This window comes from Ammospiza caudacuta, chromosome 1 (genome assembly GCF_027887145.1).
Source record: "Ammospiza caudacuta isolate bAmmCau1 chromosome 1, bAmmCau1.pri, whole genome shotgun sequence".
Taxonomy (NCBI): Eukaryota; Metazoa; Chordata; class Aves; order Passeriformes; family Passerellidae; genus Ammospiza; species Ammospiza caudacuta.
In genome coordinates this window covers 32,113,747-32,140,895 of record NC_080593.1, presented here as the reverse complement: position 1 = coordinate 32,140,895, position 27,149 = coordinate 32,113,747, and the positions used below count along the sequence as shown (strand labels likewise).

The 27,149-nt window shown below is 37.3% G+C and overlaps 1 protein-coding gene across 1 annotated transcript in view; it reads right to left on the bottom strand.

Annotated features, from left to right (window-relative positions):
• Positions 1-272: 272 nt before the first annotated feature.
• The window catches only part of SP4 (Sp4 transcription factor), a 27,460-nt gene continuing 583 nt past the window's right edge, over positions 273-27,149 (bottom strand). Inside the window, exons 2-6 of the mRNA XM_058811266.1 lie at positions 26,831-26,931; positions 24,795-26,340; positions 5,402-5,630; positions 4,986-5,185; positions 273-3,918 (exon numbers count right to left, since the gene is read on the bottom strand). Coding sequence (XP_058667249.1) covers positions 3,671-3,918; positions 4,986-5,185; positions 5,402-5,630; positions 24,795-26,340; positions 26,831-26,931 — 2,324 coding nt within the window. The 3' untranslated portion in view covers positions 273-3,670. The remainder of the gene's footprint in view (positions 3,919-4,985; positions 5,186-5,401; positions 5,631-24,794; positions 26,341-26,830; positions 26,932-27,149) is intronic.

The window sequence follows — 27,149 nt, the reverse complement described above, 5'->3', positions numbered from 1 at the left end:
CTGTGGTTATTCCTTTGGTGTGTTCAGGAACAACCGCAGCTTCCATTCGCAAGAGCTGAACAAACCCCACAGAATTCATGCTGAGCTAGAATCTGCTGGTTTAATTCCCTGCTGGGAGTCTGCCAGTTGGGAAACGCTGACCAGCAAGTACAGGTCTTAATTACACAAATCCAGAAGCTGCTGCCAACCTTTCCCCATTGAGAAGCATTTGTTTTCTAGTGTTCTTCTTGATGAACAGATTATCATACAAACATTATTTATTGCTGCTTTATATTGTAAGCAATTAAATGAAGAAACCTTTTAAACTCAAGGGAATTTTAATAGGTTACTTGCAAAATGTTATTGCAGGCAACAACTTGTACATGATTTTAGTTCCAAACCCACCAAAAAATTATACAAATCAGCATTGTAAAAGTGTCAGATTAATGCCTTACAGGCTTTGCTGGCAGAATTAATTTCTAAATTCTAGATGTGGGGAAACATTACTCTCATTTTTTTCCTTTTCCATTTTTTTTAGAAAAATTTACAAGTGAAATATTACTACAAAACTTTTTTTTTTATAAGGAATTTTTGCAAAACATTTACATTTTTACCATCAACTATTTTTCTGTTTCAAAATCATTATGTAGATTTAATACCCTATGCTGCACATCAATTCTTGCGGGATGACAATTCAGTGACATGCATAAAAAAACACCACAAGGCATTAAAATGAAGACTTAAATACAAATATTGTTGCAATAAAACAGTTATAAAATTGAAAAATAGGACCTAAACATCATGCTTACTTAACTTTGACAAATTAACTTTTTCTCCTAGATTACACACTTTTATTACTGCTCTCGTGAAAGAATGTGATAAATAATGACTTAACACCAATTGCTAATGTAATCGGCAACACATACACAAACCTAACCAAAGAAAGTATATTGTAAGAAAAAAACTATTCTAACACTGGAGTTCTACCATGGTAAATACACTTTGCACTGATAATTACAATAAAGCAAAATTTTTAATGGTGGCAAAGGGAATGAACAGTGAAATGCCATTAAACAAGATACTACTGCACATCTGTGCCCTATTACTTACAACAGCTATATCCCACTGAGTCAAATAAAGGACATTGAAATTTACGATCCTTTTAAGACAGAAAAGTGGATTCAGAATGGTATGCAGAACAGACTGGCAGAATGTTTCTAATTCCAGCGGTAAAATGTGCACCTGCTAACACAAGTTAATGTATTTGAGATGCTATGAAGCCAACCAGATTTAGATTTGGATACATCTATAACAGGGATTCATTGCAGATTAAAAATTACTTCAGTTTCCTATCTGCATACATAAGTATGCATGAAAAAATTACGTATGAAATGGTTGTGCAGAATGCTTGTAACTTCAGTTTACAAAACTGTTAACTTTTAGGAAATATGATATTAACATTAGGAAAGTTCTTCTTTGCATAAAGTAATGTAGAGCACTGATTGTGAAGCATAATGATAAAATATATCTTTGACGATTCATTTCCTTTATAATAAAATTAACAGTTAATACTACCTAATGTTCATCTGTATTAAATGTAACACCTAATTGCTTCTGATGTTTTAAATCCAGATACATCAGTTAAGAGTACTTTAAATAAAATATACAAAATAATGTACAAAACCCAACTAAAATTTAAAGACTCTGTTACAAGTCTAAAAAAGCTTTAAGAAACTTGAAATTTATAACCACAGTGTAAAATTGTTTTTCTTTAATCTCAAAGCTTTTTATGTAAACTGAAAGTATAAAATACCCTCAGCTTAGTATTTTGCTACAAAGGGCTGGCCTAAAGTGTACACAGTGTAAACAATGGCATTTCTTTTGCTTCAAAAATACAGAAAACACCACAAGATTGATAAATTGTTCAGATGAGAAGTATATGATCTTTAGGGAATGCACAGGGTACCTGTTACGTCTTACAAACCAACAGCTACCACGTACATTCTTCCTTTCATAATTTGTAGGGGAAAGAAGAACATCTTATTCTTCTTGCACTGTACTTCCTTCAGTTACATTAAAATATTTTGGTATATAAATCTCCTTAAAAACTGGTCATGAGAATTTATTAACAAGTGACTGTAGATGTAAAAGGCTGTATTTATGCCTAAGGGAAGTAATTAAAAATCCTGAGTATGAAATATTTGGCCATCTTTCCTCCTTGTACCTACTATTAATTTTCACACAGAAAATGCAATTTTTGTTTTTTTTTTTTTTCTTTTTTTTTAAATATTTCCTCTATATTCACTGTCACATCTGAAAATTTAACCAAACCTTTGAAACCAAAAGTCATGTCCCAAAAAGATTATAATATTTCTCTTTTCCCAGTTTGTTTTTTGGTTGGAGGATCAATATAAGACTAGATAGGTAACAGATATTTATTACCAGCCTACATACTATCCTTGAAAAGTGGTGGTAATATTTGAGGGGAAAGAGAAAATGTTTACTTACTTCTTTCCTTATTAAAATGTGATAATTTTTTTTCTTTGGCTATTAAGTCAAAGCACAAAGAACTCAGCACATTAACCACAACATAACAAACTAGTATTTACAGAGGAGATACTGGATAACACTCAGTTGTCAGATTGATTTCCATGAATTCTAACAAAATTAAAACAATCAAACACCTAAGTTCGAGTTTTTAAGATTCAAGTTATCTATGAGTTAGAAATGGGCCACAGATGTTTTAAAATACAGAATCATAGAACCACAGAATGGTTTGGGTTGGAACGGACCTTAAAGATCTAGTTCCAACCTCCTTGCCATGGGCAGATGGGCAGGGAAATATAAAATGAAACTATTTACCAAAAATTGACACAATTTTCTTTTGTTCTACATAAAGATACCATTACTTTTGTAAATCATATGTTAATATCTTTCTATGGTTTTATCTTTCCTACTGTTTACACTAATTCTACATAGCCTAGCTCTCCACATGAAGAGAGGAATTAGAACTCACTGATTGTCATTTATACACACTACTATAATGTAGTAGTTGAAATTAATCTGAGGCCCACCTCAGAATCACTTTGCAGCATGCATCATTCAGCTGCTATTTGAGTAATTCCAAAATTTGAGAAAAGATGGCCAAAATTAACTGATGTGTTGTATGGACTGAGCAAAATCCCAAAATATGTCCACTGTTGTTCATCCTGTGTTCTGTTTTGCTGCGTCTTATGGGAAAAGGATGCTCTCATTAAAATACTACAAATTTATGTTAAAAACAAAGTGCCTTCATCAAATGGTATTAATCCTAGTCAAGGTCCACCCAGTTTTACATTGATACTATCAGATTTTATAAACACATTAACATACAGTGGTAAAATAGGGGGGTAAAGTTCACTTAAAATCATTACAGAATATACAGATATATAACTAAAAAAGTACAGTATGGAAATATTATTCCTCTATCTGTTTATCCAGTCATCAATTTGCGCTGTTTGTATTTTTGAAATTTTTGTCTTGTTGCACCGGTGTACACTTCCCTTGCTGACCTTCCAACCTGGAACACTTACAGAAGTCATGACTGAAAAAAAGATTTCCTGCTCTGTAATCCACTTTACCAGCCCACTTCCATATCCTGAAAGGTATGTAAACTTAAGTGCAGCACTAGGTGTCCATATAAATGATCCTTTCAGAATTCTTCCATGTTTGTTGAAACATTAGGGGTTGCTGGGTTTGAATCTTGAGAAATGGCAGCAACAGTGACAATTCTTGGAGAACCAAGAACCTCAGTAACTGAAGAGTCCAGTTCTCCTGAGGTAACAATAGCAAGGGCTGTTCCACCACCCTTCTTGTTTTGATGAGTTTTGACATGTTTCGAGAGATGGTCACTTCGCATAAACCTTTTAGAACATTCTGGGCATTCAAATCTCTTTTCACCTTTTCAAAAAGAAAAAGAAAACCAACATGTTACTGAAAGAGAGCACTGAACACTGCTTGATCATCTGAATCTCACCCTATTCTATTCAACACTCAAAGTGTCTTTATAAGGACACCTTTTCCACCTGTCTCATTTCCAGGTGTGTTCTGTTCAGTCATAGGCTTTTGGCCACCTACTCCCCACTACTGAAATGTTCTCAACAAGTATTTGCTATGCTGTGATCATCTGACGAGAAGTTTGAATTTCAGGACACCAGAGAATTTTCATAAACTTCTATAAATCTACCAGAGCAAGGGAGGTAAAAGCACTCAAAGAACAACTTTATTATAATGCTTTTTAAATTTAGATTACACCAATGGGAAACAAATTCAGAAACACGAATTCCAATGCTCCAAGAAGATGTATGAAATCTACACCAAGAGAGACAAATTCAGTTTACCAAAAGGTACTGTTACTGTTCAAATGTAATTAGTACTTAGACATGAGGTGCTCTAAGTTTGGGGAGAAGGGACAGGAGGGGGAGATACTCTCCTGGGGATAAAAATATGAAGGCTGATAAAATTTTTCAGCTTTTAAAACACCAGCTCTTCCATTCTGAACTGTTAAGAGACTTTGCTTTATCAGTTCCCACTTGAAACTAGGAAATTTCCCAAGAAGACCAAATCCAGTGTACGGACTAGGTTAATAAATTTCTTAAGGTCTGAGCTAATCCAAGTGAGGAAACAATAACCCTGGTCCATGGCCAATCCTATGTGCCTGACCTAAATTTGTTACATTTAGATAAGGCACTAGCTAATGTACATCAGCTATCTATGATGAAATAGTCCTCACTTTCTAGCCTACATACAAAAGAACAACTGGAACAGATCCCTTTTTATTTATATGATTTCACAGTCAGCCTAAATTTATGAAAACTTGAATCTACCACTTCCTTATTTTAAAGTTACTTTTTTCACATTTAAGGGTAATTTTCAGCTAACTTAGTGAGAACCTTGATACCATTGTTTAACTATGGTCACTACAAATCAGACTTGCTGTACTATGGCTACACAGAGTGATGACCAACCTGTGTGGGTTCTTCTATGCCTTTGTAACTCATCACTCCTTGTGAATCGCTTGCCACAAAAGATCCAGTTGCACACAAATGGTCTTTCACCGGTGTGCCAGCGCAGATGTGCCCGAAGATGAGATGTCTTGCCATAAACTTTTCCACAGCCTTCAATATGGCAGATATGCTGTTTCTTTTTTCCTGGCTCATTGCTGCCTCTGAAAAGATCATATTTAAACAGCTAAGTAGTTATATTCTAAAACATTACCAGCTATTAGGAGAAACATTTCATGCTAATAGCGGCAATTTTAATCCCCGTCTAAAAAAGCCCACACAAAGCATTCAAAATCTAGGCAACATAGGACAATCTCATTCCCAAATGAGGCAAGCTGTGATAAGATGCTTAAATATATACTGATAAAAGTTACACTTACCTTCCTTCTCCCTCTCTGCAGTTAGGACATGAGCAGGCAACTCTTCTCAGTCTCTTGCCAGGCTGCACTTCCTGGTCAGAAGCTTGTTGAGCTTGTTGAAGCTGCACTTGTGTTATCTGATCGGGACTAACAGCACCAATTGCTGCATTAGCAATGCCACCTACTGCTACGGTTACAGGAGCTATTGTGGCTTGCTGTACTTTTACTCCATCCTGTCCTTGCTGTTGACCTGTAAAATAAAAATTGTTTGTACCTTTTATTAGTCATTTCAATAAGTGAAATGCACAAATAAACTTTACACATTTACACTAGGTGGACAAAAATCCACCTATTGTTAAGAGAAGCCACAAACAAAATATTAAATCCAGTAATTTTTCTGAAGTATTACCTACCTGCTATTTTAATGCAATTTGTTATTAAAACAGCAGAAGACTCCAAATTACTGACTGATACTAAGAAAAATTACCTAGTTTAGCAAATGTATTCTTTTTCTTAAAAGCTGAAATAGGCAAAATCTTACACAGAAATATAGTTCAGTCAATTGCCAATTAATGTCTCCCTAATAACTTTGAACTATATCAGCATTCAGAAAACTACAATTAGCTAATTAAGAAGTTGTTCTATGGCACTTACAGAATTGTCACTTCTCTTACAATCTGACTAGAATCAACATCAAGCCAGGAAGGAACTTTTGAATGAAAAAGAAACTTAGGACTAGACTTGAACAAACTAACATCCCAAAGCTTTTTTGAGATTGTTGTTTTGCATGATTCTCTGCTCAGGATGGGGTCACCCTGGTTAAAAGTATAAATGGGGGGAAAAGAAGAAAGAGCCACCCTGGGGAAAGAGGTCTGGTGTTTGGGTTGATGGCAAGCTGAAGATGAGTCAACAGTGTGCCCTGGCAGCTGAAAGGGTCAGCTGTACCCTGGGGTGCCTCAGCAGAGCACAGTGAGCCAGGTGAGGGAAGTGACTGGGAAGTGACTCCTGCCCTGCTCTGCCCTGGTGCAGCCTCACCTCGAGCGCTCTGAGCTGGTTTGGGCGCCTTAGTGGAAGAAGCACATCAAACTGTCAGAGTGTGTCCAGAGGAGGGGACCAAGATGGTGAAAGGTCTCAAGGGCAAGATGTACAAGGAACAGCTGAGGTCACTTGGTTTGTTCAGCTCGGAGAAGAGAAGGGTGACCTCCACAAAGTCTACACCTTCCTCAAGGGAGGCAGTCGAGGGAGAGGTGCTGATCTCCCCTCTCCTCTTTCTGGTGACTGGTGATAGGACATGAGGGAATGGCATGAATCTGCACCAGGGAAAGTTCAGGTAGGACATTAGGAAAAGACTCTTCACTGAGAAGGTAGTTGATCACCAGAACAGAATCACCAGGGAAGGGATCAAACAATTCCAAGACTGAATCAATGAACAAAGAATTCAGCTTGACAGCGTAAGTCCATTATCTCATTGGCTTTCTTGATCTAAGGAAATCTGGATTACTGGCTTGATATTAAAGCAAAAGAAACTATTCCAACATAGGTAAGAAGTGCAGTTTCTTGAACAACAAAGTCATATTATGTTTGTTTTAAAAATTAGTAGTATACAGACTTAGAAAATACATATAATAAACTGAATCTGACACAGAGATGACTTCCAGCCACAATATGACAATATGACTGAATGCCAGCCCTCTTAGTAACAGGAATGGGACAAAATATAATCAGATGCTGCCATTTTCAAAAATTCACTGTCTTCATACAACTGTGAAATTAAAGGAAATACCCTTTTTTTTCACCTTATTTAGAGAGTGTAACAGTCAACCAGAATTCTTTAGAGCAGAATACAATATTTAAGATTGTATAAATACTAGTCCTCAGTATTGAAGCATTCACTTAAAATTAAGAAATTCATCAGGGATAACATGGTTCAGAGATATTTGAATGGGTTTTAATGATTTCTGTAGCATCCATAACATAACAGGCACCACCAATGAGGATAGGAAGAACACTCTCTCTGAAGCCTCAAGTACCCAGCTACTGAGTGAGTTGACACACAGCCCAGCATGGGACAATGACTACTTGGTTCACATGACTACTGAGGGGCAAGAGATGCTTGCACAGAATATCTTGTGTAACAGCCAGAGGTGAAATCTAACACACACCACCTAACAACACCACATACATGCACATAGGTTAGTACTGAAGAACACGATATACAGAGAACCTCCCAAAGTGACTTGATTTGTCATCTAAAGGCTACTGCTGGCTACAGGAAATTGAATAAATCTGGTTTCTGCCTATGTCAGTACCAGGTTATTTTCACCTGAAGCACTGATCAAATTTACACAGTTATTTCTCTTAGTTTATGACTGGAAGTTGCATCTGACCTGCCTAGATGTGAATAAACACGAATTCCTTGTCTTCTTAAGAAGGCCAGAAATAGTGAGAGACACTGAATGTTTTCAGTTCTCTGAAAAGAACAAGGACAAGCCCCTAAGAGATAGCGTTTGAACCCCACTTGCGATTGGACATATAGTGAAAACAAACAAACAAAAAATCTAAAAGGATTCTGGTATCAGCAGCAAAGGAAAAATAATTACAGGCTTAACCTTGAGTGCAATCCCCATATGTTTAGGATAGAACCAACTCTTTATTTTCAGAATAGCAATGTAGTGGAAATATATTTATTTCCCATACTTTAATAGGAAAGAAAAGCACTCATGATAATCCTTGAGGGAGAATATGATAGGGTAAGAAGAACATCATGATATAAATGCAAATAGTAATATCAAGTACTTTGGTCTAACAGTGGCTGAAGAGGATACTAGAGCTTCCAAAGAAAGTGCTAGTCCTGGGGCAACTCCTGGTCAGGCTGTTAAGCTGTTGGAATACTGAGTGCTATAAACAGCCAGAGTCAAAAAAAGGCAATTTTTTAAAATATTTAATGCTTATCCTAATATGATAATATTAATATGATAATTGTGACTGCTTGTGATAAAAACCAGGCACACTTTCTGGTGAGCCAAAGGTAAATGAAAAGGAAGAACTTGCTTAATGTGCAGTCTTCTACAGAGCACAATCCACTCCCCATCTGTTAAACATACCCAAGGTGCAAACTCCTTTAATCCACAGAGCAGCACTAAAAATGAAGCACCCCCAATGGTCACTACAAAAGTTAAATATATAACAGATATTGTGACCTATTGCAGCCTCCTATTCTATTTTCATTATCAGTCACAGTACATTGTTAAGAAGTCTACTTTTTTATTACAGTCTGTTAGAAGGACTACTCCATTTATGCCACAAAGTCCTATTGGAGCAAAGAAGTCCTGAGACCTAATCAGTCTGTGGTCAGAAATCAGTTGAAGAGGTAATTTATCTCGCTCTCTGATTTTCTTGAATTGGTATTAAAGCTTTGATGCAACCTTTCCCTGGGCTGTCCTGAGATGACTGTATGATGTGGTATCCTCATAGTCTGTTTTTTTGCTCAGAAATGGGCCCTGTAGCTCTAAACTAGGCCTAGAGGGCCAGAGAGAGCAAAGGGCAGAGGGAAAAGATGCACACCATTTATCTGCAGAAGCTTCATTTTTACTCCCCTCAACTTCCTTTTCTCACTGACTGAGCTGCCTAGCACGGACAGCAAGAGAAAAATAAAGCTCTCAGAGTGCTCTGGGAGTTTGCAGCCATGTAGCCAGGAAGAGAAAACTGAGAGTCTTTACTTTTAAACTAGCTTCCAGTTCATTAGCTGAGACAAAAGGTTCTTCTCTAGACTGTGGCTTCTTCAGAGGAACTGCTCAACTCTGCTGCTCCTGTCCAGAAGACCAACACTGCCACATCATGTCCCCCTTGGAGACTGCCTTAGCAGCTCCCAACCCAAAAAAAGCCATGCCTACAAAACAAACTTTAGACTCTGAATCTGAATCTACCATCTTTTCAGAGCAAAGAGAGGTTTTATTGCTTAATATTATTCATTCTTTTCATGTTTGTGAGTACTTTGCTCATTAAATAAACAGTTTCTTCCACTTCTCTCAGAGAAAATTTACCTCCTGAACCAGCTGGGGGAAGGATCACTTAAATCTGCTTTCTAAAGAGACCCCTTCAAAAAATTCCTTCCCTAAACCAAGACAGCTGTCAAACCAAGGCTTTTCAAGTAAGATGTGAATTGTGACACTTGAACCCTGAGAAGGATCACTCCTTTTCTCATCCCATGATTACTGGTTAATATTCAGGACATAATTCTAGCATATGACAAATAGACATTTATAGAGAAGCCTGTTCAGCATTTCTAAAAATCCAATATATTTTGCTGATTCCATATGAACCAACTTTCACTGTCCAAGTAATGAGATGACCAACTCCACAAGGGTCTTCTGACACTTCTTCAGAATATTAAATACCACTGCTGACACACACTTTACCTTTCTGAACTTTCCTTCTCCCATGTAAGGACAGGGCATATCTTGGAATACAGGATACACACTACTGAGCTACAACAATTAGTATATTTATTAAACATAATACAGTGACACATTTGAGTAGAAATGATTGACAATAACCAGAAAAATGACAATAAAAATACAAAAGGGACAATGCCCAGTAAGGTTGCTCAGACAGACAATTACATTCCCCACATGATTTCAGTTAAACAGTAATAAGTGACCTGCTCTTTAGCTAGCATTAATTAGTTATAACATTTTCTAATGTGCATATTGATTTTTCTTCTTTAAATTAATCTCATAGAGTCACTATTTTAAACTCCCTTCCCTTGAATTCCACTTACTAAATTCAGAACAGAAGGTTCTGAAGCTCTCAAAATATCATGCAAATTGCCTTATTTGAAGAACCAAGCCACAACATTCAATAAGCAAATCTAGTTTTTTGAGGTAAAAGACTAACTGAAGAAAGCACACATATATGATTAACATTCTTTGTCAGAGCTTTACACAGCTATGAAAAAACACTGGAAAGTTCAGTAATGTAATTACTGGACCTAATTTTTGTTTTGAACTCCTGAGAGAGCACCCCAACAAGCTAGCACACTAGTAATGCACAGGGTAGAAATGCATCTATTCTCATTTTAAAGCTGTTTTACATAAAAGTCTTTGTTCTTTGAGAATAACAGGAGTGTATTTTAGACCAGTTGAAATATCTTTTCTCCTGAAGAAAAATCAGAATTTTTTCACAACACTGACAGAACCTGCTCAAAATCTCAAAGTGAGTCTGCTATAGTCTTGAGTTGTATGGGATTTTTTTGTAAACTATATACTAGAATCCTATGGATCACTACGAGCTTTAACTTTTACATTGCTTGCACTTATTAAAGGGGAAGGAAAACAAAGGGAATATGAAGGGAAAATAAAAGAATTTAATTATTTCTTAAATCGCCTCTGCCAAAGAAAAGAAACTGAGAAAACTTAATGTTGCTATGTGTTTGCAGCCTACTAAATTAAATGAAGACAACTTCTAGAAGTTTAAAACAGAGAGGATTTTTCAGTTGAGAGGATCTAGGTCTAAACTGGCTTCTTATTTGGAGGAAACAAAAAAACCAAACCCAGCAAACAAACCTGCTTAGTCTAAAAACAGGTAGTTGAGATAATGTTATCTACACAGGAAGAGAATGATCTCTTGACACTATCTAGATGGAGAAAAAAAGGCTTATTAAAAGTATTCCTTTCAAAGTCTTACTAGAGGCATTAAATGCTATTTAAAGCCTTCCAGAAATGCTGCTACAATCAGGAGATCACTTGAAATTGCTTCTTCCTGACACACTCCAAACCACAAGACCTGATATCACTACACTTCACCATTCATAATCAAACCCTTCAGTAACAACAGCTCTCATGTTTCAGCACCCATTTGAGAAAGAGGCCTAAAACAAGTCACTATGTGAAGGAACAAAGTCACACGTCAGTTCATGTATGTTATTCTGTATGAGCTGTGAAAGCAGTCACTGTACACTGACCCCTGCTTTTGGAATAGAGAAAGTTTTCTCAAGTTCCCATGATTTCTTTAATAATGATTCCTGAAATTGTGAAATAGCTTGATAAAAAAAATTAACGCTGAACTTGCATATATCTGAGCTTTATTGTACAAACTGTCAGGATATAATGGTAACTTACAACCAATGTTACAAAATAACATTGATACAAAATAACATTGATACTAAATTGCATTTCATTTCCTCTCAGGCCTAAGTTCTATCCTGCTATTGAATAGTAACTATTTATTTGACCATAGGACAAAATGAATACAGTAAGGAAACCTGTTATAGTATTTAATTACAAATCAAGTGCAACAGAAGTCTCACTTATTGCAATATTACAAATATGATTATGACTGAATAGAAATTTTTAAGCTTCTCAAATAAAAGAGCCTGCATGGTCTTTTATCAAGGGGTTTAGTCACTAATCTTTCCCATTTAAGTCATTAAGTAACTGCATTACTTATTAACATGACATACAGGATTATCAAGATAAATGCTTGCACATCCTTTATTCTTCATCAGTTGCTCAGCTTTCCAATTCTGCAGTAAAATTGCATCTTAGCAGGTAAAACTCAAATATACTTTCCCACATGTACTTTACTCATGTACTCAAGTTACACGAGTTTTAACACATTCATGCAAGAAAATTTAGCAACTTTAAGTAAACTACTATGAAAGCAAATAATACATATGCACACACCCCAGTCACATTTTCAGTTAAAAATTAATTTGTTAAACCATAACAGCACTTTAATGATTTCAGAAAGCTAATGCATGGTACCTAAAACACTTCTACAGAGTGACTGATCACCGGTCATTAGGCTTGGCCATCCATTATAAGTCAAACCAAACTTCCTTTTACCACACACTACACCTGCTTCCCTACACTTGTTCACCTGAAGAAGCACACCCAAACTCAGATTACTCTCTGAGGCTAATAGAGCAGAAGGGAGAGAAAAGGACTTAAATTTATTGATCTATAGAAATCATGAGAGTAAAGCATTAGAGAATTGGATGTTGGAAAGAAGAGAAATTTAAGACTAAGAAAAGGATACTTCTCAGTTCTGGTACATAGTTCCTCAGAAAAAAATGTATATATTTCCTGTTGCTATTCTGCAACCAATGTTTAGCAGTCAAAAGATGAGAGCAGCAATGACAAAGTTACCTTAGTTGGGTGCAAAATCTGAGAAACACTTGGCAAAATGTACCTAGAGCTACAGTGGCTAATGCTGCAAAGAAGAAAATTTGTTCAACTATGTATTCTAAAAAGCAAAGAAAACGCTGCAGTTAGAATCTGTATTTCAATGCATATTACTACAAGACAGCCTGCAGAGTTCCAAAGCCCTACAGGCATCAGAGCTGATGCAGCAACTCATCCATTAACAACTCACTAATAGAAAGCAATGGGAAAAAATTCTCATCTTCCCTTGCCCTGCATACACCAGATACTCTAAGACTGAAAACATCCTTTAATAGTCTTTTTCCACAAAGACATAAATGTAATTTACACTAAGATAATATCTATATACTTTATATATATATATTGATAATACAATATACTTATAATAACATGTCTATATTGTATAATAGAATATAATGCTTTGATTAAGGTATAGTCAAGTTTTAAATATTGTTTAAAAGTATGTGTCAATATAGATAGAGATCCTCTTTTTTTTAAAACTACTATGAAAGAGGTTCATGCTGAAAAAAGAAGCACAAATGACATTTTAAAATTACATATATGTAAAGACAACACTGAATTTAAATATTTACAGAGAAGATGATACAGTGTGCTGACAATTCTGCTCTCTTCTCTAAGCAGTGGTTAATAAAGATTTATGAAGAAACAATATGCGACAAAAGAAGAATTCCCTAGAACTGAAACTGCAAGCACTGATACAAGGGACCCACACATTCTGTAGAGATCAGTTTGGAGTAAGGAGAGGAACTGGATTCATCCAGCTACTGCAAAGGTCATCACAAATCACAGCTTTGTGTCCAGATGCTACTACAAGCAGAAAGTCTCCAGTGCAAATTGCAGCATCAAATAGACATCTGTCTTTTCTACCCCCTACAGGGGCACTGCAGCAAGTTTCTATCTTATGTCCGTGACTAACTTTGTCAAGATTTGTAAGAACTTGCTATACTCTTCTTCAAGAGATTTTTTAATCTCATTGTATTAAAAAATTACTGAACCGCATAATAACTACACTTTCTGTTGAAATTACCGCTTCAAGAGTGAAGGCGGCAATAAAGTTAGAGGGGTTTAAGTATTTTTAAAAAGATGAAGTTTTTTTCCTTTAGTGCAAGAATTATATTGGTAACCAAAACAAAATCAAACCAACGTCCCAAAAGTTTCACCAAGTTACTTTAATGATTTTTCAAAAATGTAAGGATTTACTCAAGGGCTTTAGGGACAACCTGAGGGCACTTTGAGCCAGAAAATAGGTTTTCCCAGCTGGTAAGACCTTTCATTAAACTGGAAACAATTTTACTTTTTATTACTTTAATAAACATAGGAAAGAGCTACTACAAATACAACACAGAAAGACCCACACAAAACCAATATAAAAATCAAACACGGAGGTACAATTTCACAAAATTTAATCTTGAACAATTAACTGGTGATTTCAGTCAAAGCAAGGCAATGTCTCTGGTTGTTTTGGATACTGTGACTTCAAATGAAAAAAAAATATGGTCAATTTATTAAGTATTCTAAAGAAGGAGATGGAATCAGAAAAGTAACTTGTTATACTAATGAAAAGAGACTCTTCCAAAATAACCTTGATTTTCATCATTATTGAATAAATAGTCAAAAAGTATACTTAGAGTGAGTGTCCAAGAACACTTCTCTGCAGATGAACACAAGTAGTTTCCTGCATGCTGAAACTTAGAGCAACAGCTGAAAACCCAAGTACCAGCTGTGCTGCAAAGTACCAAACACATTGCACGGAAAGTAGCAGCAGATGTAAGAAATTGAGATTCTTAGATTTACTTTTATGGAACATCTCCCTCTCCCCCATCCCCTTGCCCCAACTCTCAGATTATTCTACACCTTATAGCCACAGCAGAATCTGGCCCAGTTCTTTCCTTCAACTCTTCCCCCTACCTCTTAAACAGGGGTAGGACTAGGAAGAAGCCTGTGGACTGTCTGTCTCCACAGTCTGCCTAGAGGAGGTCAATAACTAAGAAACTGAAAAAAACCAAAAATCCCAAAACAAAAATCAAATGCTATCTAACACACTTCTGTCATACGGTAACAAAAACACACACTCAGAAAGTGTCATTTTCTGCACCTCCATTCAAGTTATGGGTAATGCCATGAAGTAGTAATAACTGAATCTTGAAAGGACAGAAGTAGGCTAACATGAAAAAATATAAGCCAAGGTTCCAGTACTCTATTTGGAGTTTGGGAGGTAGCTGGGAGCTTTTCTGGGTGGGTATTATGGGATTTTGTCTATGCTTTAGCTGGCTTACATATTTTACACTTGACTAGAAGGTTCATGAATTTCCTTGAAGTAAATATTTTGGCTGTATGAAATATTATGTTGATCAAGATAAAAGTAAATATTTAAAAAAAGGCAAAAGGTAAAGAGATAAAAAGAAATTTAAAGGAAAAAACCCCCAAGATTCATAAAACATTTTTAAAAATCTTATTCAGCAAGACTAAACATGAGCATTGAGCTTTGTTTTTATTAACAGTCTATGGATGAATAGGCTGACCAATATTAAAACTAACTTGTTCATTAAAGATGTAAAACCTGAAACTTTGTTATAGCCTTTATCAGGCAAGGACCAACAAAAATACATATTATAGAATTACAAAAGAAGGGCCACATAAATCTGTAAGATCCAAACCATAAAAGTTCTGACATTTTCTCTAACACTGTTAACCCTACAAAACTGTTTACTTAGTCTTGTTTTTTGGATCAGAACAAACTGAAAACTTCATGCTTTTGTCAGTTACTTCCCCCTGATCAAAGAAATAAGAAAATCAAGGCCCATTTTTCTTAAACTTCAGTATTTTTCTCCAGGGAAAAGCGGTCATATCATGACTTGAAACTATAATTAAGGAAACTCAGGCTTGTACTTAACGTGCATCCCAAGGGTTTTTTCAGCAGGAAGATATTAACTGATAATTCTCTCTTTACAACAAAATAATACTAGACTTCCAATCTATGAAGATTAAATGTGCATTAAATATGCATGTTGGGGTGATACAGTTTTTCCAAGGACCAACTGATCAAGGTGTATAACTGTTATCAACTTCAGCAGCACTGGAGACTGCACTGTCAGGAACAGAGGCATACAGAAATCAATACAACTGTAACCCTACCCCAAAATAAACTAAGCATGTGCTCTGATGCTACATTTCTCAAGAGGCTACAGATGTCCAGAGCTACTGTTTTGCTATATGTCATAACCAGAGTAAAATATTAATTAAAAAAATTATACTTCATTATGCACTCCTGACTACTTCTAAAGCTACAGCACATAAATCAAGCTACTTTTATTAACTAAATTATCCATTAAAATCATTGACCATTAAAAAAGAGTTGTTTTTCAACAATCATAGAACAACCTGAGTTGAGCAGGACCCACAAGCATCACCAAGTCCAGCTCCTGGCTCTCCACACGGCAACCCCCAATAATAACACTGTTTCACTTGAAATTAATACTCCTCTCAGAATATAGCATCCCATTCCATATATACAGTTAGCTTTTTTCAAGAATCATCACTGCTATTAAAATGTTTTTAATATATTAAAATAGTAAGAAATTATTTATTTCATCTACCAGCTCCAAAATTATATGAGACTTAGAGACTTAGAACTCCAAAATTTTAGTTACAGCGAGGAAGCTGTTGAAATGAAATTTTGAATATGCTTCTTGTCTTTCCCTCACACCAGGTGGCAATGGAAGAACAAGAAGATTGGCTTAATGCAGATCTAAGTATGCTTTAACAAAGAAAAAAATACTAACTAGCTGTTGAAGATGTGCCTTATCACTCAATTCACTTCCTTGCATTTTATGAACAAGAAAGCTCAGCCAATTCTTTTCCTGTTCTACATGCTCCAATTTCTGACTACAGGGATTGAGAGAGGGGATAGCAAAATTCTCAAGACAGGGCTTACATTTAAGGCTTACATTTTGTTCTTGAAGTTTATAGCATAAAAATAGCTCATTATAGAAGTATTTTACCTTGCAATTATAAGTGAAGTTGGTACTTGAAATGCTTCCCCTTCACACCGTATATTAGAAGAAATGATGAAGTCATGCCTTGCTACTCACAGGTCAGGCAGAAAAGACTAGTTTTACTGAGGCATACTGGCAATTTATCTGAACAGGCAGATTGCACATTTCTTAGGGATCAAGTTCAGAACCACTATATTGACACTTTTATTTTTATGCTAACATCACCATGGCTAATGTTTGTTTTCAACTACAGTTTGTTGTCAAACTGTTTCTGCCACTGTATTGAATTTCAGTTTAAGAAAATCCCATAACCAAAGCAATTTTTTCATTAGGAGACTAAATGCTTCTCCTGTAATTACTTTGAAATATCTGAAAAGGATGCCAGTACTATAATATTTAGAACACTGTGGTTCTGCAACAATTCTCAGCTCAAGGCAGCCTGAGAACAGTTGTGACCTTTCATGACTTGGAAAAAGTATGCTACATTTCTATACTCCTCCCATCTACACTCTCAGAATGCCAAGTCACATAGTATGAAGTAAAAAACCAAGACAGATTCCTTTTTTTGCTTGTTTTTTTTTAATACAGCTCAGTACTTTATACTTATCTTCTTACTACAGATTCCACAGCTTGCAGCTTGTTTCTTTCAAGATATTTGCTGCATCTTGCTTGTCAATGAACATCCAGGAAAACACTGCATGTTATTTAAAAAAAAATAAATCATGCAACCCCTATCCTTCAGCTCCTTTGACTTCCACCTTTGGTGTTTATACTTGCCAGTTTTCTTGTATGTAATGTGGCTATTTTAAACCCTTTTCAACTTAGCCACCTACAGGAATCCCTTCTTGATTAGCTATACCACTCACCAAGTTCTGTTTCTAGACACTATTACATTAACACGAGAGGAGCCCCACAGGATATGCCGTCACAAAAATGCATTTTCATTCGTTAAACAATGCAAGTGTAATATTCTAGGACTTCAGACTAAACACCTTCCCCTCCCTCAAAATCTAGCATACATAATAGAGAGTAAGAGAAGACTGCGAATAGCATGAAGATGAATCAGGTATTTTAAATTTTCATAATAGAGGAACTTAAGAACTTTAAATAAAAACATGTCTTATGCAACAATTAAAACACAATATATTGCAGACAAATACTGAATGCATAAAAAATGACTCAGAAAAGACAAATTCAGAGAAAAAAATCCATCTATAACTATTAAACTTGTTTTTAAAAAAATCCCACTTTTGGCTCAGGAATATGCAGGTGACTGAATGAGGGAAGAGAATCTGAGCACTGCTCTTTGTATGCATCACCTGCAGTCAGCATGAGAGAGGGTCAGAAACACTTCTGAATTTTATATTCATAGAATCATACAAGGATCACAAGGCACCTTTAAAGATCATGCAGCTCTGATCCCCCTGCGATAGGCAGGGACATCTTCAGCTGGATCACATTGCTCAAAGACCTACCCAACCTCACCTTGAACACTTCTAGGGACAGGGCATCTACAACCTCTCTGGAAAACCTGTTCCAGTGTCTCACCACACTCAGAGTAAAGCATTTCTTCCTCATGTCCCATCTAAACCTACCCTTTTTCAGCTTAAAACTGCTGTCCCTTGTCCTGTTACTGTCAATAGGTCTTGGTAAAAAGTCTGTCTTTCTGACAAGATCCTGTTATATATCTGGAAGGCTCCCAGAGCTTTCTCTTCACCAGTTTGGATAACCCAACTCTTGCAGCCCATCTTCATACAAGATGTCTTGCAGCTCTCTGATCATGTTCATGGCTCTCTTCTGGACCAGCTGTAACAGATCCATGTCTATCTTCTAGTGGTGTTTCCCAGCACACTCCTATGGACAAGGTCCCACAGCAGTGGCAAAGAGAAAAAGAATCACATCCCTTGAACTGCTGGCCTTGTTTGTTTTTATGTAGCCCAGGATACCATAGACTTCCTGGGCTGCAAGTGTGCATTGCCAGCACACATCCCATTTTTCATCTACTAATATCCCCAAGTCTTTCTCCACAGAACTGCTCTCAATCCATGACTTTATCACACAATCTATACTGAGATTGGGGATTGCTCCATCACAGGTGGGGGACCTTTATTCGGCCTTGCTGAAGTACAATGAGGGTCACATTGCCCACTTCTCAAGCCTGCCAAGACCCTTCTGGATGCCATCCTTTCCCTCAAGCACATCAACTGCACCGCTCATCTTGGTGCCATCTGCAAATTTGCCAAGGGTGCACAGAATCCCACATCATTAGTAAAGATACTGACAGTACTGGTCCCAGTATGGTGACATCATTGATTACTGATCTACATTTGGAGATTGAATCACTGATGGCAACTCTGAATGTGGCCATCCAGCCACTTCCCTATCATCCCTAAAATCCGTATCTCTGCAAGGCTACTGCGAGGGACTGTCAAAAACCCTCACAAAAAGTCACAGCAGATGAAGCAGATTGTCAGCAGCTCTTCCTTTACCTACCCATACAGTCACTCTGGCACAGAAGGCCATTGGATTAGTCAGGCACAATTTGCCCTCTGTGAAGCCATGTTTGGCATACATTTGGGATGACATGTTGGCTGTCTCTAACCACCTCTGTACACACATGCCTGGACATAGCTGGCACAAGGTGTGTTCCATGGTTGTACCAGACACAGAGATGAGGTTGACTGCTTATTAATTCTCAGGAGCCTAATTATTACCTTTTTAAAAAATGGTGTGATGTTTCCCTTTTTCCAGTCACTGAGCAACACAGAGTTAATCTAATCCTTTTCTCTTTTTCCTGTTTAAAGAATTGGATAGAATGCTTCAAAGTCCTCATCAAACTTTGACCCAGACAGTCATGTCTAAACAATATATTGAGTCTTTGAATTGCAAGTCCTAAAACTAGTGCCTGTCAAACAAGAAGACTTAATAAAGAGGGAAAGGGAAGAGAAAGCCTTGAAGAAAGGCTAAAGCTGGATGCAGACAAGTGTGAAAAATGCACAAGAAGTCAGGAGACCTCAAGGTACTGACAAATTGCATAACTATGTCACAGTGATGTGAAAGCATCTGGCCAAAGAGAGAAATGCCTTAGTAGCTCACATTACTATAGAGTATGAAACAGAATGGCAAGGCTCATTACATATTTTTAAGTATCTCAGTAAGAACACTTGGCATGGGATTTCATTGTCATTAAGAACTATTTTGGAGCCCATCGCACACCCCTACAAAAGACTTAAAACTCTCCAGCTTTACTATTGCCAGGCAACAGCCTGTTCCACTGAACAGAAGTCATTGCCCCACGTTATTTTGGGTGGATGAACTCAAAATTCCCCATAATTCAGACCATGTCACCACTCATGTTCAAGAAAAAGGCTTAAACTTGTGTTGCAAGGTGATGGAATCTGACTACTTTTGCTTAAAAAAAGTGATTTTGGAACAAGTATACATAAAATAGAAAAAATATTTTTCATTATTTTAAAACAAAATCATCTAATTCACTTTTGTATGGGGCAAACACCTCCATCATCATGTAACAAAAGTACTCTAAGAAGTATCATTAAGGTAGATATAAGTTTGGTCTATTAATTTTTTTCTCATAAAGAGGGAATTTTTCTGAAGCACAAAAAACCCCCAAAAAACCCAACCAGAAAACCTCACAAAAAGCCCAGTAAGAAAAACCCTCCAAGAATAAGAGAAAAACATCAAAATGAACCAACCAAACAAAACAACTCCACTTACCAAAAGGAAACCATTTTACAAATTGTACCTTTTTCTTAGACTCAACTAGTACTAAAAGCAGTTCCTTTCACTTAGTCTCTTACAGTGTCAATCAACTCATCTACACAAATCTACCTTAATTTAAAAAGGGACTGGGGACAGGAATCCTTTGAACTTCCATCTGCAACTCTCACAGCAGAAGCCTTGAAAAAGGGCAAGGGTATTTTGCAGTATCTACTTTTCCCCAAGACCATAGGGGCAAAATTCAGGAAGTTGCAATCTATAACATTCCAGGCTATTCCCATCCACAGGGAACCATGTGCAAAACAACAACTGACAGCAGAGAAGAAATACTTAGTGCAGAAGTAGCTTGGTAAAAGGCTAAGACAGGTACTGACCTCACAGCAAGGCAGGTATTAGTAGATCCCTGAATGTTCAAGCAATCACAGTGGTTTCTATGCAGCCTGTTGTTTGTCTTCCTCTTAATTAAACAATTGATTAAAGATCTGGTTTTAATGCTCAGAAACTGAACTGGATGAGAATAAAGCTTTCTTCTGTACATTTAATTATGCCTTTGACTGACACTCTGTACACCTTAATAAAATTTTATGGAATCACAGATGGCATAGACTTTGAGGGACCTCTGGAGAGCATCTGGTCCCATCACTCTGCTCAGGCAGGGCCACCTACAGAAAGCTGTCCAGGACCATGTCCAGACAGTTTCTGAATATCTCTGAAGATGGAGAGTCTGCAACATCTCTGAGCAACCTGTGTGAGCACTCAGTAGCTCTACAGTAAAAAAATAATTTTCATCACTGACATTGAAGTTTTCTCTCAGGCCAGAAAGTGAAAGATTGTGAGAACGTCTCTGCTTTGCCCTGCGTTTTTGACCACGTGCAACATATAACCCTAAGTATGGTACTTACCAGGATCAGTTTTTGAACTTTTAACTGAAAAAACACAACAAGAAACCCCAAACACACTTGTACATCTTCCTAGGTTTACAGCAGAGTAAACCTAGGAAGTTATGAAAGGTAGACCAAAATATAGTATTTACCAGAAGATCTTATGGTTTTTCTTCCCAATGTGAAATTTTTCTCTTTTGGAATTTAGAATCTATTTGGCAAAACAAAAATAAAATATAAAATAAAATAAACCCAAAACCAAACAACAAAACACACAACTCCTCCATTTCTCAAAATTTTCTATAAATCAACAAAGTGTTATAATTTTAAATTAAGTATTTTCCTGCTTTACTGCTTCATTTACTACTGAAAAACTAAAGAAAAAATTGTGCTTAAATATCTCACTGTGGAAATAACTAGGAAAACCCCTGTTCATTGAACAGAAATATGACACAAATACAAAAGAAGTTATTTATTGTGATTTTTTTATTGTGATTTTAAAAGTTTTTTTTCTAGAAACTCAACTGGCTTGATTGAAGGACAACGTAACTTCTTTTCTCTAACAAAGTTAGAGCACCTGAATCAATGCATGGGATGAGTTCTTCACTCAGCCTTCTTAAAATTTTCTGGACATCCTCTACACAGCTCACTTCTAACACCTACTTCGACTGCTCATTTGTGGCAAATGAACTACTTGTAGAGAGTTCAGCTTGTTTTCAAGACACTCCACACTGGCAAGCTCAGGTACTGCAGAAAAGAAATACCAGTCTGCAGATATTGAGGCAGCTGAGCTGTTTGTTTTTCAAAAGGTTTCCTGTAATGATGCCTGGGAATAATAAAAAAAAAAAAAAAACCACACACACAAAACAACAACATTTCAAATAAAAACCAGCAAACCCAAGGAAGTTAACAGCCTTGATCAAGTCAGCTTATTCTATTTAGGTGGCAAGCAAAGTTTAGATCTTAGCACGTTTGCAATTTTCTATTTCATAACTATTCCTTCCTTGGAATCTTAATACATTTAGCATTAAGGACTGCACATCATGTTCTTCCCTTTCCTTTCCATTCTACCATGTCTCCCATTCCCAGAGTGTAGAATCAGGAAGTTTCATAGGACAGAAGCAGAGATAAATAAGAGAAGGAAATTACAACTAATCTCTTGTATTCAAAAAGCTTGTTCTTTATCCATAACATCAGGTCCTGGGGGAGAAATAGTACCTTATTGAAAAAGAAAAGGAAAAAATGTCAGAATACTTATAGGGGTGGAGCACCTCTTCTATGAGGAAAGGCTGACAGAAATGGGGTTTTTCAGTCTGAAGAAAAGAAGGCTCTGGGAGACCTTATAACACCTTCCAGTACCTAAAGGGGATACAAGAGACTTGAAGAGGAACTTTCTACAAGGGCATGTAGTGATAGGACAGTGGGGAATGGCCTTAATATGAAAGAGGGTAGGTGTAGATTAGACATAAGAAAGAGGGTTTTTTACAATGAGGGTAGCAAAATACTGGAACAGATTGCCCAGAGAGGTGGAGGATGCCCCATCCCTGGAAACATTCAAAGCCAGGTTGGATGGGGCTCTGAGCAACCTAATCTAGTTGAAGATGTCCCTAATCATAGCAGAGGGACTGAACTACATGACCTTTAAAGGTCCCTTTCAATCCAAATTATTCTGTTTCTATGATTCACTGCTGCCAAAAAATTATGGAAACACCTGTAAGGCCTACTGGGAGCAGGACATGAGAGAGTGGGTACAATGAAGAAGAATTCAATGGTCACAAAATGTAACCTACTTAGCATACAAACACTGTATGACTAAGGCTTGGCTTGACCAGGACCATACTTGTGATTCATTGCCCTTTTTTCGTCCTCAAGTTACCAATCTCAATCCTTTTATTTTCCAAAAGACTTCATATGCAAGCACAGGTAGGGTCAATATAACGAACAAATATAATATTCAGAATCTGTTGCTCTAATACCTGCTAGTGTGTACTGAATAATAGTACACCAATAGTAAGCAGAGAAAAAACCTACATGCACCCCCAAATCTAGGCTGTTCCCAAAGCAGGCTTCCTATGGAGTCCCCTACCAAAGTAGAGACTTGTGTCTAAGAAAACCATCAACCAGCACCTTCCTATCAAGAAAAAATTGTTCCAAGGTAAATAGGACTACAGCTGCTCAGCTACAGATAACCAAACTTCTCTTTGAACCATTACAGCTAAACACAAGGTCAAGATTTTAATTCTAATTACCCAGATGAATGCTTGTGTGACACTCCTCAAACAAGCCGGGTTTAGTGCCATCTAACTCAGCTCTTAGTATTCCAGCATGCCATTCCATGCTGAGAAGTACCACAGCAGACAAAATTCTCCCAATAGCTAATTTCTTACTACTAAACTATGTTAGTAGTTATGTCTCCTCAAAAACATTTCAATCAAAAAGAACAATTATTTGCCCAGTTAAACATTTTTCATCTTAGCATATGATTATAAAAACCAAAACCCAAACCATTTAAAAGTCTATATGGTACTAATGTTTGCTTATGCAGACTTGACAGCAGTCAAACATGATGTGTTTTTTCTAACAATTTTATAGTAAAAAACTGTGCCTATAGTCAGGCTGTTGTTGGGAAGAGTTTATTGTAACCACTACAATAGAAGACTTTTACTTCTATGACAGAAACCCAAGTTTTGGTAAGTAGTTATCAAGCTGACAAAGATAACTCCTGCCTAAATCAAGTTTTATCTAAAACACTAAAAGTCAGCAAATTTTACATAAAGAGGTGTCCTTGTGGGACACTGCAGAGACCTTGCACAGAGTTTACTGTAAAACTAACTTCAGTTATCCATTCTAGAACCTTTTAATAGCTCCTTTCCCAACCATTAGACCAGCACAACCAAACAGACATTTCATAGTACATATCAAAAGTTCAGCAGCAAGTACTGAAGTACAGTCACCAGTTGGCTTTATCTTTTTATTTTAAAGCAAGCCACAGAAACCATGTGCAAGCACACATTATTCCACTCAATCTCTTTGCAGGACTCAAACTTTTAAGGGAACAACTTTATGAGCTAGTGCAGAATGCAATGAGTAGTTTCATATGAATACATGCCAGGACACAAGTTATCCCAGCTGACATATTGCCACTTGTCATTCTATGTCCCCAAAAGAAGATTTGGAATACTGCCTGGTTGGAAAAAGCTTTTTTTTTGCTGGCTTTTAAACATATCAAAGCTCTATCAGTAAAGTCCCATGTTCACTTCAGGAGTCTACAAGTCTTTAGTAAGACAGAGGACAGAAATATTTAAGTAGTTTATCAAATACAAACAGTTCCATTTCAACTGATACCACTGGTAATATTAATTCAATATTTAGCAAAAATGTCAGCTATTTTAAAATCTGAATTTTAGTAATAAAGTGTGAGATAATTGCTCACAGTTAAGGGTTTAACGTTCATTACAGAAAATTCTGAAGAAAGAGTGCTAATCTAAAATCATCTGGTATTCTTGTAATAGTAAAAAAAAAAAGAAATCAAACCAAAGCCACAAACAACTATCACAAACAAAACAAAACAAGCATACAAACAAGCAAAACTCCAAACCTTTGTCAGACCACTCACCCGCAACGCTGGTAATGGTAACAGGAACTCCTTGAACTTGAACACCTGCAGCACTCAGGTTGGCAACACTTACTGTTTGAAGATTAGGTACTGAAGCAAGCTGGGCAGCGTTCAGAGTGATGGGGGTACCAGCAACAGCCACTGGAGCAATCTGGGCAATGGTTGTGCCACCACTTGAAGACACAGGAGTAATGGTTAGTTGTTGGGGTAACCCAGCATTTTGAACTTGCAGATTTGAAAGGCTTTGCAGATTCTGAACCTGCACGGTTTGCCAGCTGATCTGTCCTGATGGTGTTAAAGTTGGAGCCCTGATGAGCACCTGAGTTGGGCTCACTGCCTGCAGTTGAACATTCTGCAAAGGCTGCTGCTGGATGGTCTGTATAGTCTGCCCTGACTGGAGCTGAAATGACTGTGGAGGAATGGCCTGAATAATCTGCTGTTGAGGCTGCTGGATCTGTATCTGCTGCAGAATAGGCTGACCTACGATCTGGACCTGTTGAAGGGAACCTGACTGATCCTGGACGTTCTGTAGTCCATTGGACTGAAGCTGACTGGAGCTCTGGGCTTCAGAGTCTGTAGCAGTTGTTTGAGGTTCTTCAGCCGCCTGCTCTGAACTGCTGCCTGCTGTGCTTGTGTATTGGCCTGTTTCTGCAGAGCTGACCAGTGTGTCACTGCTAGTCAGAGATGTTGAGGCAGTGGTTGTAGCAGTGGAAGATGAGGAAGGAGACTCTGGCATGGTACTACCAGAGGCAGAAGTGACAGGTGTAGACGCCAGCTGATTTCCATTGGAAACTCCACTCTCTGTAGACTGGCCAACTTGCCCGGAACTTCCTCCAGTGGCAACGTTGTTAATCACAGGCAAAGCCAGGGTTACCCCACCAATGTTTATAGGTAGCGTTGTTACAACTTGTGCCTGAGTACCAGGAATAGTTTGCAGTTGCAGCGGTATGGAAACACCGGGCCTAATTTGGACTGGAACTGTCTGATTTGCTAGGTTTTGAGCAATAACATTTCCCGAAGCTGTCCTGTTTGCAGTTGTGAGGATAGCTTGATTATTCCCTGCAGGAATAAGCTGAATTTGACCCTGTATGTCTTGTATGCCAGTAGCGTTGGATGGATTGATTTGACCTTCCGTTGTCTGAATCTGTGGAATCACTTGGTACTGGACACTACCGCTTGGATTCTGCACTTGAATGACTTGGAATTGTCCAGGGGTCGTTGTAGAATTGCCTGATTTGGTTTTTGAAGGAGATGTACTTCCATTGTTACTGCTGGAGGGACTTGCTGCACTTGAGGCAACAGAAGAGCCTTGCTGAGCAACATTATTTTCTTTTGAAGCAGAAGGAGCAGCGGCAACGAGCTGCCAAGCATTTCCAGCTAGCTGAGTTGTTACCAATTCCAACTGCTGTGGCTGATTCTGAAGCTGCACCAAACCTTGATTTGGGTCTATAATAATCTGCTGCTGTCCAGTTCCTTGATTCTCACCAGGAGTTCCTATTTTGCTGCAAGTGGCTGCTAGCAAAGCGAGAGGTGAAGGTTGAGAATCCTATCCATAAAAAGAGAAAACAGAAAGGATTCAGGACAAGAGTGCAAGTATCAAGCATCAAAAGTGAGCATTAAGGTTTGCACAGGAAGCCAAAAAAAACCCCAACAAGGCGCTTCTGCACAGAGACCAATGATACAGCTCTGAATAAGGAAGTATGAATTGCTGTAAATAATCTTTAAACATAATGCTCTTAAAAGTCTTTAATTATCAATGATTATGTGACAGCCAAGACCTCAACTGCATCATCAATTCAGTCTTTTTTCCCCCTCAAAATAAAGAAAAAAAATTAAAAATGCTTCATGGAAAGCAGCTGATCACTGCAAAATGCAACCAAACAAACATGTCCAGGCAGTAAAAACACTGCACCCAACCAACTGTGCTTCATCCAACCCAAAGAAAGATGCCCTGAGCAGGAAATGCTGTTAGCTGAACATTTCATTTTAAATGCTAATAGTTTGGGCACTTCCCTATTCGGGTGTGTGTTCTTTACCTGTGAGCCTCCAGTTTTCCCTTTTTTATTATTATTGTTGTTATTCTCTGCCTCGGGAGATTTCTCTCCCTCTGTGGGCATAGCTTCCTCCTTCTTTTGATCTGCAAAAATATCAAGCGTAACAGGTTAATTATTCACCTTCATTTATACAATAACAAAACCTACGAGCATATCCTTTTCGGTTCCCAGCTTGTCGCTTTTGCCTCTTTATAAAAACAACAGTACAAATCATTATTACAAAAGAACGAGTCCTAAGAAACGTGGTTTGAAACCCAACCCATGGGGGCTGGAGAGTTAACACCCAGAAAGGGGAGGTTTG